Source organism: Microcebus murinus, chromosome 1, assembly GCF_040939455.1.
Source record: "Microcebus murinus isolate Inina chromosome 1, M.murinus_Inina_mat1.0, whole genome shotgun sequence".
NCBI lineage: Eukaryota > Metazoa > Chordata > Mammalia > Primates > Cheirogaleidae > Microcebus > Microcebus murinus.
Window position 1 is genome coordinate 122945000 of NC_134104.1, and position 15191 is coordinate 122960190.

The window sequence follows — 15191 nt, forward strand, 5'->3', positions numbered from 1 at the left end:
GGTTTCTAACTCCTGACCTTGAGCAATCCGCCCGCCTGGGCCTTCCAGAGTGCTAGGATTACAGACGTGAGCCACCTCGCCCCGCCCCGTTTTTTGTTTTTGTTTTAGTGTTTTCTTTAAGCGAGAGTGTGGAACTGCGTGAAATGATCTTGAAAGTACCGTTCCCCATCGTGAATCTGGCTTCAGTCTGATGTTTTATAATAGATAAAGTTTTAAAACTTTATTCTAAAAATATTTTTATAAATACAACGTTATAGAAAGAGTCCTAGCATTCAGAAAACCGGATCTGCCACTTACTGTGCGGGAGTGTAAGTGTGACGTAAACTCTGAGAACTAGTATGGTAACTTGTAATACCATGCCTGTTGTGATTGGTCCTGAAAATGAAATGAAGTATGGTAATGTGGGCGAAAGGGCACAGTCTACTAGTGACATTTTGTCACTGGCATTTATATTTTTTGACTACTAATTTTAGTGGAAATGAAAATGGTAAAGGAGATGAATCAGAATTTTGTGGTGTAGAATTAAAAGGCCCCATGTCTCAATGTATATTTGAGGGTGAAGGAAAAGGTGGAATAAAGAATAGCTGAGATTTTTAACCTAGAAGCCATGTGTTGTAAACAAACTAAAAAAGATCAAAGTTCAAATTTCAACTATTACACTTGCTGTGGAGTTTGGACAAGTTACCCTTTAGCATCAAGCCCTGCTTAAGGGGTTTTAAAGAGTTATGTAACTGATGGCCGGGCCCAGCGGCTCACGCCCATAATCCTAGCACTCTGGGAGACCGAGGGCGGGGCGGATCACTCAAGGTCAGAAGTTCGAAACCAGCCTAAGCAAGAGTGAGACCCCCGTCTCTACTAAAAATAGCAAGAAATTAATTGACCAACTAAAAATATACATAGAAAAAATTAGCCAGGCATGATGGCTAATGCCTGTAGTCCCAGCTACTCAGGAGGCTGAGGCTGGAGGATTGCTTGAGCCCAGGAGTTTGAGGTTGCTGTGAGCTAGGATGACTCCACGGCACTGTAGGGCAACAGAGTGAGACTCTGATTAAAAAAAAAATCTAAAAAAAAGAGTTATGTAACTGAAAGATACTTAATTTTGAACTAAATTGAATGTTGAATAAACCATAATTGTGCTCAATAATGAAATTAGATGTCATAAAAATTGCTTCTAGAACTGTTATGTGAGCTTGATTAAATAAGTATGGAACTATAGTTCCCACAGAGAATACACATTCATTTCTAGAACACATGAAAAAGTTTGTAAAAATTGAAAACATGTGAAGCCACAAGGGAAGTCTCAAAAATTCTAAAGTGTCAATCATTATATTCTGAAAATATGGGAGTTTTTTAAATGCCAAAATTTTAACAAAAGCAACTAAGAAATACATGTTTAGAAACTAATTGATTCAAAGATGAAAGAGCCAATAATCAACACAGATAATAGTTTATACTTTAGCAACAGTAAAAATATAATTTTCATAAAGCTATAAGAGCATCAGAAGTATAAATTACCTAAATATTAATATAATAAAAGAAGTGGAAGACCTTTGTAGAAAAACTGACAAAACCTTATTAGGACCTTAAAAAATTTTAAACATTGAGAGATGCCATGTTCTTTGTAAAATTCAATATTATAAATATTTCTTTTTCTTCCAACTTATCTGTAGATTCAATTCAATGGCAATCAAAATCCTAATTTTTTCCCTCTAATTTGAAAAATTGCTCCTAAATTTTATGTTTAACAGCAAAGAACTAAGAATAGAAGAAAACACTCCTAAGAACAACAAAATGTGAAATTTGAATTAAGATGGCATGATATTAGCACAAAGATAGACCAATGAAATAGAAGAGAGATTTCACAAAAAGACCCACATGCTTATAGAATAATATATGACAGTGCTGACATTGAGAGTCAGTGAGGGGAAGAGAAGGACTCTTCAAGAAATTGTACTGGAATAATTGTTATCTAGTTGTATGAAAAAATAGAAATTAGATGCCTTACTCTACCTCACATAGTTCAGGTGGATAACAGCCTTGAATGTGAAAAATAAAACTATAAATATTTGGAAGACATATGAATTTTATAACTTTGGATTAAAGAAGAAAGAAATTATTTAAAAAGACAAAAGTAGAAACCATAAGGAAATGACTAATAAATTTTTGTTAAAAGACTTCTTAATGTGAAAACACAAAGGCAAATATTTTCAGTACCTATAATGGTTAAAAGGTTATTCTCCAGAATATAACGACAATATCCCAACAGAAAAATGGGCAAAAGACTTGAAGATCCTTAACTTCATTCCATGGCAGTAATAAGGGGAATATAAATTCCAAAAAACATTGAGAAACCATTTCACATCACCAGATTGAGTTTTTAAAAAAATCTGACAATATCAAGCATTAGTAAGGGCAACAGAGACTCATACAGGGGTATGAATTAGTAGAGTTACCATTGGAAAACAACTTGGCGTGATCTTGCAAAAATCAAGTTGGAAAGATATACATGCCCCATGACCAAGGAATTCTATTCCAAGATGTATACTCTTGAGATATTCTCATACTAAAGTATCAGGAGGTAATCTACAATAAACATTCATAGCACTGCTTGTAATAGCAAAAATCCAGGAAACAATATTTATCAATAGAATGGATGAATACATTGTAGTATATTTATATAATGGAATACCATACAGCAGTGAAAATGGTTCAGCTACAGCTGTACATAACACAGTAATAAACATGGACAAATAAACAGCATATTGTTTAAGGAGATAAACTTTCAGGAAATGATAAATATAAAATTGAGCGCTCTGTCTCTCCAAAGGGAAGAGACACACAGAAAGCTTCAAATACATGGTAATTTTCTTGGAGTAATGAAAATGGTGTTTGTGGCATTATTCCTTATGTCTTACAAATTTTGTAAATATTGTTTTCATGCAAAATTGATTTTAAAAATTTTCAAAAGTTAAATCCTATTGGAAATACAAAATATTTAGAGTTAAACAATAATAAAAGCATTATATAGCTTGATACAACAAAACTTGTGATTTGCAGCTGAGTGCCCAATGTGTATCCGGCACTGTCTCTACCACTGGGGATATAACAAACAAAAAATCTTGCCTCCTTGGAACTTCCATTCTATTTGAAGAAGACAGACAATAAGCAAAATCAATTTCTAAGTATCACAATGTAGTAGAAGTTGATATGTACTATGGGGGAAAAAAGAATAGGAAATGTTTGGGGTTGAAGCAGGAGGGCTTCACTGAGAAGGTGGCATTCAGCAAAGACTTGAAGGAAAGAAGGATATGAGCCATGTAAATACCTGGAAGATGAGTGTTCCAGGCAGAGGGGACCACTAATGCAAAGACCCCGAAGGGGGAGTGTGCCTAGTGTGTTGAGGGAATATTGGCCAATTGCATAAAGTAGTGTAAGCAAGGGCAACAGAAACCCTATCAGTCATCATAAAGACTTTGGCTTTTACTTTGAGTTGAGACAGGGAGAAATTAGAGGTTTTTCAGCAGAGAAGGGAAGTGATTTGTCTTTTATTTTTAAAAAAAGAAGCTACATTTACTCTGTTGAGAGTTGACTAAAGTGGGCAAGGGCAGAAGCAAGGAGACCAGTGTATTACAGTGTTCCAGTAAAGAGACATTAGTGGCATGAGCCAGAGTGGTAGTGTAGAATAGGCGAGAAGTGGTCAGTCACGCGCTGCATAATGAACTTTCAGTTCAATGACAGACCACATAAATGATGGTGGTTCCATAGATTATAATACCATATTTTTACTGTACCTTTTTTTTTTTTTTTAAATAAAGTCTCACTCTGTTGCCTGGGCTAGAGTGCCATGGTGTCAGCCTAGCTCACAGCAACCTCAAACTTCTGAGCTCAAGCATTTGTTCTGCCACAGCCTCCCAAGTAGCTGGGACTATGAGCATGTGCCACCATGCCCGGCTAATTTTTTCTATATATATTTTTATTTGGACAATTAATTTATTTCTATTTTTAGTAGAGACAGGGTCTCACTCTTGCTCAGGCTGGTTTAGAACTCCTGACCTTGAGCAATCCTCCCGCCTCGGCCTCCCAGAGTGCTAGGATTGCAGGTGTCAGCCACTGCACCCAGCCTACTGTACCTTTTCTATGTTTAGCTATGTTTAGATACACAAGTGCTTACCATTGTGTCATAATTTCCTCTAATATTTGTTACAGTAATATGCTGTCCAGGTTTGTAGCCTAGGGGCAATAGACTATATACCACACAGCCTACGTATATAGTAGACTATGTCATCTAGGTTTGTGTATATACACTCTATGAAATTTGCACAATTACGAAATCACCTAACATTTCCTCAGACATATCCCCATCATTAAGCAACACATGACTGTATTTTGAAGGAATAACTAACTGATTAGATGTAGAGTAGGAAAGGAAAACAAGAGACAAAGATTGAAAGACTATTCTATTTTTGCCTTGGTAACTGGAAGTATGAGGTTATTATAAACTGAAATAGAGATGACTACTGAAAAGCAGATTTGAGGAAGACTATCAGGAACTCAATTTTGTAATGTTAAGTTTCAAGATACCTTTTAGACATCCAGGTAAATATGTAGCGTAAGCAGTTGGATATGTCTTAAGTTAGAATGGACTAGACATAAATTTGAGGATCATTGACAAAGATATTTAAAAACAAAAGATTAAAGAGTTTACCTGAAAAAATGAGTCTGCATAAAGATATTTAGAGACTGAGTCTAAGGCACCCCAATATTAAGAAGTTGGGGAATGAAGAGGAATCTACAAAAGAGTCTGAGGAGTGGCCAAAGAGGTAGGGAAAAACCAGGGTTTGTTTTGGTGACCTTGAAAAGCAGTGTTAGGGGAAAGATGGGAATAAAAGCCTGATTGAATTGGATTTAAGAAGATAGGAGGAGGAGAATTGGAGCAGCGAGTGTAAACAACTTTTCAGGAGTCTTTCAACAAATGGGAATAGAAATATTTTAAGTGGAGGAGGAAGTGAGGACAAGAGAAGGCTTTAAAAAAATAACATGTTTGTAGCTAATGGTAGTGATCTAGAAGATGGAAAAAAATGTGTAGGACAAAGGCCTGGAAAGAAGTTTTTAAGAAGGCTAGAATCTAATTCAAAAGAGAAGGGGTTTTCCTTAGATAGGTAGTAAACATCCATTTATAGACTCTGGACGGAAGATAATATATATGCAATGGATAGAGTAGTATTCGCTTATGGAAGTTCTCATCTGATTGTTCCTATTTTCTTGTTGAAATAGTAAGTAATTAGCCAGGAGTGAAAATAGAGAAGAAGGTGTTTGAGGGTTGAGGGGAGAGGAGAAATTATGAAATAATCACCTAAGAGCATGGGAGAATGAATAGGCTTTGGAAATGTGATTGCCAAGTGGAGTTCACTTTGAGGTTCATGGTCATGAATCTGAAGCAAGAATAGTTATTTTAGTAGATATTATTGATGTTTTGCCCAGATCCTCTTGGATCCTTTATTACTATTTCCATGGACACCCTGCCTTTGTTGGGTTTTGCTTCCAATAGCCAACACTTATGGCTCTTTTTTGGTGAACTGCCCTCATGCTACTGGAGCCACTTTTGCCCCAGCTGTTGTAGTACCTGATATGGACCTTAACCAACAGTGATTTGGGAGTATGAAATCTCCATTAGCCTTGTTTTTGTTTGGTTTGTTTTGGGCATAAATTTCATGTAACATAAAATTCACAATTTTAACAATTTTAAGGTATACAATTCAGTTGTTTTTAGTATATTCACAATGTTATGCAACTATCATCACTATCTAATTCCAGAACATTTCTATCACTCCTAAAAGAAGCCCTATACCTCCCCGATTTTTTCCTCCTCCTCTTCCCTGGCAGCCACTAATCTACTTTCTGTCACTGTGGATTTGCCTATTCTGGACATTTCTTAGAAATGGAATCACATAATATGTAGTCTTTTGTGACTGGTTTCTTTCACTTAATGTTTTCAAGGTTTGTCCATGTTGTAGTATATATCAGCATTCCATTCATTTTTATGGCCAAGCAATAGTCCATTGTATTGGTATGCCACATTTTGTTGATCCTTTCATCTGCTGATGGACATTTCCAATTTTTTGCTATTGTGAATAGTGCTGCTGTACACATTCATGTATAAGTTTTTGTGTGAATTTTCTGGGTCATGTGATAACTCTGTTTTCAACAAGAAGCTTTTAATTTTCCCTTTACATTTCATCTGAGTCACTTGCCATCATGAAAGACCAATGCTTTACATATGATTTGAGAACTTTCTCATCAAAAATGCATCCAATCAGATGTTTGACATTTTTTAAAAATGTGTTTGTAAGGTTCATAGCAATAGACTCTTTGCAGCATCACATAAATTGTCCCATGTCAGTAAAGACAGCATGGCCTGAGGTGGTTCCCTTTCCTGACCATTGGTGATCATCTCCACTTTTCTGTTAAAAGGCACCCACACCAGATTAGATGGTGCCAAGGTCCAAGTTCTTTGATATGACTGCTAGGGAAGATGGGTCTGGCTTGTAGGAGAAAAATGTAGACTACCGCATTCCATCTGGGCTCACTCTTGTTCTTTTCCTGAGGGAGGATGGAGTCCTGAGAAGAATCTTCAAAGGTTTTTTTTGTTTTGTTTTGTTTTATTTTGTTTTGTTTCCCACTTTCTCCTAGTACCTGTTACCTCAGGGATTGATTCTTCTCTTTATTTAATTTGGAGTCTCTCTTTCGTACTGTTGGATTTTGGGTGATCCTTAACTGCCCATATGATAAGTGAAAGTGTAGATTGAATAGTCTTGATCACTGGAGTATGGATCCTTATTCCATGTGAGAATTTCTGTTCCTCTAGCAGGGAACAGCCAGTGCCCTGGTGTCTGTGAGTTAGCTGGGGCACCGTGGCACTTTCCTGGCCCATTTGCTCACTTTGGGACCTCACTTATCGGATCTCCCATTGTAGAGAGCTGTATTCAGGTGCTAGCCTTGGTGACACATATGGGGGTTATCTCTATAAGGGTAGATAAGTAGGCACTAATCCAGCTGATCAGCATCCTTTAATTGATTTTTTGACAGATCACTTACAATCTCTTCTCTCAGCTTTTGTTTACTTTTATCAGAAGTACCCATTGTTCTAGAGGTACTTCTAGTAAAACATGATTTGTAGTCAGGAGGTAGGATACTCCTTCTACCTGTGTGGGTCAGAGATTCTTCAGCTGCCAGTGTGTTGCTATCTGCTTTAATATCCAGAAACTGATGTTATAAGCTGCTGGTAGCACCCCTCTTGGCTTCCCAGCATTAAGATGGATTTATTTTTATTTCCTGCTCCTTCTGACATCTCAGTAGGATTTGAGGGAGAAGGAAAACATATTTTTGTAATTGACCCTTTCTTTACTTTTATCTAGATCAGGACAATCCAATCCAACCTTTTATCTCCAAAAGGGCTTTCAAGTGTATGTACTCAGGAAAAAACCACCAGGTTCACTTCTTCCTAAAGCACATAAGGTATAGTATACAAATGATAAATTATTTGGTGACAAATAAATGTTTTCTATACATACAAAATTGATTTAAATTGCTTTTAAAAGTCATCCTATAATTCCTAAATAATAGAAAATGTATTTTATTTCTAATTAAAATTTCACTTGAATTCTTTTTTGTTTTTAAAAAGGATTTGAGGTTGAAATCTAGGGCTGTCTTTAGGCTATTAATCTTGAGGAACACCCAGTTCTCTTGTGGATTTGATTTCTCCCTATACACTTGGCTAAACATACAATCAGCGAATGAGTATTTTCAGTGCTACTCATTTATACATGTTTTGTTTATTGTCATGTATTTAAATTATTGTATCTAATAACAGTATCTACTTGCTGAATTATTTTAATATATTTCCTGTGACAATCTTTTAATATTTTGGTGATAAAAAGAAAAGTTTGATTAAGAATTTTATAATATTCTCTAAATATTAGAATTATATAAATTTTTCTATTTTCAGAAAAAAGTTATTATCTATGGATTTTTATAGAACAGGAGAAGATAGGAATCAAATTCCTAGAGTACATTAAAAGCACTGTGCATATTTAAAGTATTACTGTAATCGCAGATAGCAGGTGCTTCCCTGGCTCAGCTCACTGGGGAAGGACCACTGTGGAGTGGTCTTAATATTACAGTAATAGAAGATACAGACTTTAACTTCCTTGATCCCACTGTATTCCCAGAAACATGGAGAAACTTGGATGCTTAAAATAAAAAAACTTTCAATGCTCAGTGCTAGAAAAATAAAACAAGCAAACAAACAAAAAAGTTGGGTAACTTTTATTAAATGCCAACATGGCATGGCTGAAGGAGAATCCCCACCTGTGCTCAGGATTTATACACTATATAATCAGCTCTATTTGGCTCTCTTCTTTTTTTTTTTTTTTTTTTTAATGAGACAGAGTCTCACTTTTGTTGCCTAGGCTAGAGTGCCGTGGTGTCAGCTTAGCTCACAGCAACCTCAAACTCCTGGGATCAAGCAATCCTCCTCCTCCCTCAGCCTCCCGAGTAGCTGGGACTACAGGCATGTACCACCATGCCCAGCTAATATATGTGTGTGTGTGTATATATATATATATATATATATATATATAGCCAATTAATTTCTTTCTATTTATAGTAGAGACGGGGTCTCACTCTTGCTCAGGCTGGTTTTGAACTCCTGACCTTGAGCAATCCGCCCTCCTTGGCCTCCCAGAGTGCTAGGGTTGCAGACGTGAGCCACCACCCCCACCTGGCCTGGCTCTCTTCTTGATAACATCCTACCAGAACACGTCAGAATGTAACATAATTCTCTCAGCCCAAGTACATCCCCAAGGATCTGGAGTACTTTGTTTCAACTCCCTTCATTTTCCCCAATTCTGAATTGAAAAAAGCAGTGCTCCCACTCTGCCATCCATTTTTTGCCTTCCTAACCCTTTTGTCCTTTCCCTTTGACCACCCCATGCTCATTTTCCCACCAGGGTGCTGCTTAGACATGGGTTTAGTTACTTCCCTTTATTACTTTAGTTATTGCTGCAGCAGCTGTTTTACTCCTTGGTGTCAAAATGACCTGCATTGTTTCCCTTCCTTACATCGGTCTGTCACCCTTGCCTGAGTCTAGGGCAAGGTGACTTTACATGCAGATGAATCATCCTTACATGGTCTGCATCACAACCCTGCTGTAAGCTGTGCCCTTGAGTCCTGAGTGATAGAGGTCATTTTCTTCTCACTATCATGTCTGGGCTCCTGCTTCAGTACAAGTTTGCTTCTAATGGCCTACTTTCCCAGTAGTTACCTTGAGTTCCATAGCAGCTCTAGGTACCAGGAAGGATCCCCACACCCCTGCCTTGGAAACAGCCTCCTTTGATCTCCAGAAGGGGCAGGTGTTTTTCCCTTCCCACCACTACCCACTACCTGCCCAAGCTCCCTGTAGTTGACTGTGGTAGAGTGCTAGAATAGAGACTTATCTGAGCCTCCTTGGGAGAAATGAAAGAGAGCAAGCCAGTGAGCAGAAAACTGCAGAGAACAAAGGAGAAAGGGATGTTTTATGATAAAGTCTGAGAAATATTGGCTAGTCACTGTGGCTTATACCTGGAATCCAAGCACTCTGGGAGGCTGAGATGGGAGAGTTGCTTGAAGGGTTCAAGACCAGCGTGGGCAACAGTAAGACCTCCCTCTCTACAAAAAAGTTAAAAAATTTAGCCACTCATAGTGGCAGGTGCCTGTAGTTCCAGCTACTTGTTAGGCTGAGGCAGCAGGATCACTTGGGCCCAGGAGTTTGAGGCTGCAGTGAGCTATGATCACACCACTGCACTCCAGCCAACAGAGCAAGGCCCTGTCTCAAAAAAAAAAAAAGTGTGAAATATTATGGTCAGGAACTATTGCCTTCATATTAACAAAGCCAAGATTAAGCCCCATGCAGGTACCCATCTTTTTATCCTAACTAAATTATCATTTTTAGTGTTAATCTAATTTATAATTTTGATTACATTAACATTAAGGAAATTATTGCTGTTATCTTCTCAGTTATTTGTTGACACTGTTTTACAATTGATTTCTAGCCTGTGAGTTATTAAATTTCTATGTCTCTGATTTTTAATAATCCATCATCCTATTTAGATTGACAGAGAATTTAAAGTCCAGAAAGCCTTGTTTTCTGTTGGATTCCCTGTTCCCAAGCCTATACTGTACTGCAGTGATGCATCTGTCATTGGAACAGAATTTTATGTGATGGAACATGTGCAGGTAAATTAACAATCTTATTTTATTGCTTTTATTTTTAATTATGAAGTTAGTTATGATGCTTTATTAGATGTTTTATTTTAATATTTATAAATTATATATTTTATTATTCGATATTTTAGATAATTGGTTTGCTTTGCAAAGGCTTAAAATTTTGTTTTAATTTGACCACACACAATGAAGGAGGGATGAAAAAGATGAGGAGCAAATTTAGTAATTGTTGCATCTTGACGTATTCTTAAATTCTCCTGTAGGTGTCAGCAAAGAGCTATAAGTAATGGCAACAACCAATAACCTTATCAGGGAAAAGCAATTCCATATGGGACGATCAAGCCATTGAGAATAATAAATTCAAATAGTATTTTAATTTGTTGTTTGTAAAATGTAAGTTGAGAATAATTTTGACTTTTAAGTTCATCTTGGCATCTTGTATTTTCCCTTTGTCATATATACTCTAATATTAAACATGTTTCACAAATGAATGTTTTTCTAACATATTCTACAAAGTATAGCTTTTGGTTGCAAAACTTTTAAATTATCTATTGTAATCACTTCCATAGGGTCGAATCTTTCGTGATCTCTCAATACCTGGAGTTAGCCCAGCAGAACGTTCAGCCATATATGTGGCCATGGTAGAAACCTTGGCGCAGTTACATTCCTTGAATATACGGTCATTGCAGCTGGAAGAATTTGGTATAGGTGCTGGGTACTGCAAAAGGCAGGTAATGCATCCACATAAAGAGCTACTTTTTTTCAAGTTCTTGGAAATAATATACATTATTAGTCAAAATATATGATTGTATAGTTTTCTGAAGCTTGGCTATGACTTTAACATTATCCTTCAGATTAACTTGTTTTTGGCGTAAAATAACCTTTTATTTTTAAATCAGGTTTTGTTCAGCCAAATATTCTGTTCCAGACTCTTCACTTAATTTACCAATACTCTTTCTATACAGTTTCCCTTTCTAAGTTGGGCTAGCAGACATTATTAAGCTTGACTGTGTGTTTAATACCTGCTGAATACTGTTGTTAAATACATATTTTTTAAAAATAGAAATAAGTTCTTCCCCTAGAGGATCTTTTGGTCATTTTTGAGAGACCTATATGTGAATCTCATATTCATGAAACTTGAAAATGGTATAAAAGTGTATAAAATCTAGTGGTAAATTGGTGCTCATCACAAGAACTGTGTCATTCGGAGGGTGGAAATTGGCAGGCCCTTTCTTATAGGGGGAAAGCTTCCTGGGAGAGATGTCTTGCAATAAGTATTTAAGGAAAGATAAAATTTAGAGTGATGAAGAAGACATGATGATCATTTTGTATCAAAGGGTAGCAAAACTAGGTATGTTTGGGGCTGTTTCCCTTTGTAATCATGTCATTTTGCAGGGATTAAGGAAAGAGAAGGGCACTTCAGTTGTTTCCACATCTTAGCAATTGTGAATTGTGCTGCCATAAACATTCTAGTGCAGATGTCTTTTTAATAGAATGTCTTTTGTACCTAAACATTTGTATCCCTGTAATATTCTAAAATTAAAAAAAAATTAAATAAATGAAAAAAGAAAAGAGAAGGGAACTAAGGTTTTGAGAGTACTTCCTAAATGCCAGGTCCAATGCCAGGTAAATTGTGGACCTTCTCTTTTTTAATCTTTGCAACAACCGTAAGACATAGGTTTTATTACTCCTATTTTGCAAATGAGAAAACTGAGAGTTACACAGATCAAATAATACACAATTAAGTGGCTAAGGCATAATTTAAATCCATGTCACTATGACTCCAAAGACTAAGATCTTTGCTCTTTTTTATTAAACTGAGCAAAGATATCTTGGCAAATAGAGATATAAGCTTATAATAACATGATCCCACTTGTCGGAGGACTTTGAGAATAGGTTGATGTATTTGCATTCAATTCTAAGATCAAATAGAAAGTATTTGCATTACTCATACCTGTAGTATATTAGAAGATTCCATGACTAATAAGAAAGGGTATTAAAATGAAAAGTTAAAATTTTCTTTCTTCTTCTAGAGCCCATATTCTCTTTTTCAGGGTCACTCATTTCTTATGACCCCTTCCAGAAATTGTCTGTGCTTATTTGTGTGTGTGTGTGTGTGTGTGTGTGTGTGTGTATGTGTATGTATGCAATCTTTTGTTTTTTCTTCCATAAAACAGTAGCTGAACAAAGACTAGAACCCACATCTCTTAATACGTAGGCCAGTATTTTTTTCCTGATAAAAGATAAGTAAAATGGAACTAGATGGAAGAGAGACTTAAATGATTATGTTTTTAGGCTGATATTACTGTTTTAGGCTGACAAGAGTATCACTGACATTGATCTTGAGCATGTAGGAGTAAAACACAATTTGACATAATTGAATTTTGTTTTAATTTTAGAATTGCTGGAGCTTACATTCCACTTTCCGCTCTGTCATTTTTCTTGTTTAAATACCTTTAGGTATCAACCTGGACAAAGCAATATCAAGCTGCAGCTCATCAGCACATCCCTGCCATGGAACAGCTATCTGAGTGGTTAATGAAAAACTTGCCAGATAATGACAATGAAGAGAATTTGATCCATGGAGATTTCAAACTAGATAACATAGTTTTCCACCCCAAAGAGGTACTGTAAGCCATGTTTACCATAAATTGGGTAGATCTGAATTGAGACACAAGTACAAAGTAGATGTTCCTCCCAGAACATTGAAGGAGGAACCAACCCATCTTCATTCTTTCCCTATAGCCCAGTACTGTCTTTACCACTCACAACTTGTAGAAATGAGTCCTGCAAATTTTCTAGCATGGGTAGCTGCCTACCTTTAAAGCTGGTTCTAATCCTAGGTGGTATCTGATCTACTGCTTACAAAGGACTTGGGAATTTTACTTGCATGTTGCTGTTTTCTTCAAAGAAATTTTTAATCTGCTACTTAAAATGTATAGCTTATCTATATCCTTGCTTTTTTTCTGGTTCATTTATAGCTCTTTGTTTTTTCTTGTCTTATGACATAAAGAATTTTTAATTTATTATAAGCTCAGAGAAGACAATTCCAAAAGCCTCTTTTGAGGCTTCAAAAGAATTACATTAGATTAATGTAACCTTGCTCTGTGCAAATATACACAGTGTTCTCTTCTTTATAAAGAGTACAAACAAATAAAAGCTATAACCCTCCACAAAGCACAGACAGTGAGGCCTAGGATTAGAGTATAGTGGGAATGAGGAGACTACTTCAGTTTTCTCATTAACTGCATGCCTTTGAGCAAGCTACTTGGCACTTAGTATTTCTACATAAATGAGAAAGATTTCCAGTTCCCTGTATTCTGCTTCTTAGAAGAGGATTTTTCTAGGTTCATTAGATTTCTCAGAATGCTAAGATGTTTTAGGGCAAGAAGAGCTGCTCTCTATTTATGTGCTAAGCTTCTGGATTTAATGTTTTTTCCCTATAAGAAAAGGCCAGGAAAAAAAAAAAAAAAAAAGCCAGGGGGAAATACCATTATAAATTACAATGTTGTCATAATTCAAAGTAGTATAAATCAATTGAAAGTGCAAAAATAATATAAAGACATTTGAGCACATTTACCATCAAGACAGCAAATTTGTCATGGAAAAGTCAATTTGGATATTAAAATGAAATATATGTAATTATACATGTGTGTGCATGTATGTGTAACCTTTTGTTAATGGCACTGATGAATTCTAATTTATAACTTTCTTAATTATATACCTTTAGATTAGAAAAATTAATGCTTATTTATAATCTAGAAAAATAATAAAAGCATGTACCTCAAAATATAGCAGGATCTGGCCTATATTTGATCTATATCATTTGATTCATTAATATTTTAGGTGCCTACCTTTGAATAAATCAAATTTCTGTATAAGTTCTGTGACTATAGTACTTTTCTGTTCTTAAGCAAATAAGGAAAAATCCAAACCTAGATTTCCTAATGGATTATATGTTGTTTACCAAGATGTTTAATTTATAGGATTAGCCATAATATGCTGAAAATAATGGTAAACTCCAGTAAGTACCAAACTATTTTCCAGTTTATATTAAATCTCATGTTTTAAAAGTATTTCTTATAGGATTAAAATTGTTAAACAGGTATCATTTTCCCTCAGATAAGCAGAATATTCAATAGCTTGGGAGAGACATTTTTAAAAAAAGAAAAGATAAAGGCACAGATTTTAGTTATTTGGCTGTGATAACTAATTTGTTAACATTTGTAATTATCTTTTAATGTTTTAGGGCCATATAGTCATTAGTAAAATGTTATCTACTTTATACCAAATAATCTTATGGGTAAATCAAATTTAATCAATTTAGTTATAAATATTATAACTAACTCTTCATGGAAAGTAACATGTGGTTGGCAGAATTCAAGTCAACTATCATTTATTCATTATAATTATGTACTCTGATACATGGGATTGGAAAGGAAATACAGCTCCTAATGAGCTCAAAATATAGATAAAGGGAAAAGATATCAGGTAACAGCAATGAAACACTATATCCACAGGTGCTGATGTATATCGTACAAAGTGAACTTCAAGAGCAGTGAAAGAAGGACCAATATCCACTGTGGACTGGCACTAAGAGCTACCAAACTTTAAAGTTTAATTTTAGTTAATAGTATATATTTTTCACCTCTTTTAAAAAAATTTTACAAGTAAATAGGAAATATGTGTGTATGTTTCATAAGGTCACTCAACAAATTGCAAAGTCAGCCTCTGGGTTATAACAAGTTGAATATATATATTTATGTGCTTACCTATGTATATACCTAGGAGTATGCTTGAAAGCTTTTCTCTTTTTTTTGAGTTTAAAGAAAAAACTTTATTTCTTTATTTTTTCTTTGTCTCTAGAGTTTATATGTAGTAGATACTCAATAAATGAGAACTTACTAGACTAGGAGCTCCTTTAAAGCAGT

General features: G+C 35.5%; 1 protein-coding gene across 1 annotated transcript in view; it reads left to right on the forward strand.

Moving 5' to 3' along the window:
- The window catches only part of ACAD11 (acyl-CoA dehydrogenase family member 11), an 80238-nt gene that overhangs the window by 1022 nt on the left and 64025 nt on the right, over window positions 1-15191 (forward strand). Inside the window, exons 2-5 of the mRNA XM_012766869.3 lie at window positions 7416-7515; window positions 10147-10272; window positions 10830-10991; window positions 12721-12885. Coding sequence (XP_012622323.2) covers window positions 7416-7515; window positions 10147-10272; window positions 10830-10991; window positions 12721-12885 — 553 coding nt within the window. The remainder of the gene's footprint in view (window positions 1-7415; window positions 7516-10146; window positions 10273-10829; window positions 10992-12720; window positions 12886-15191) is intronic.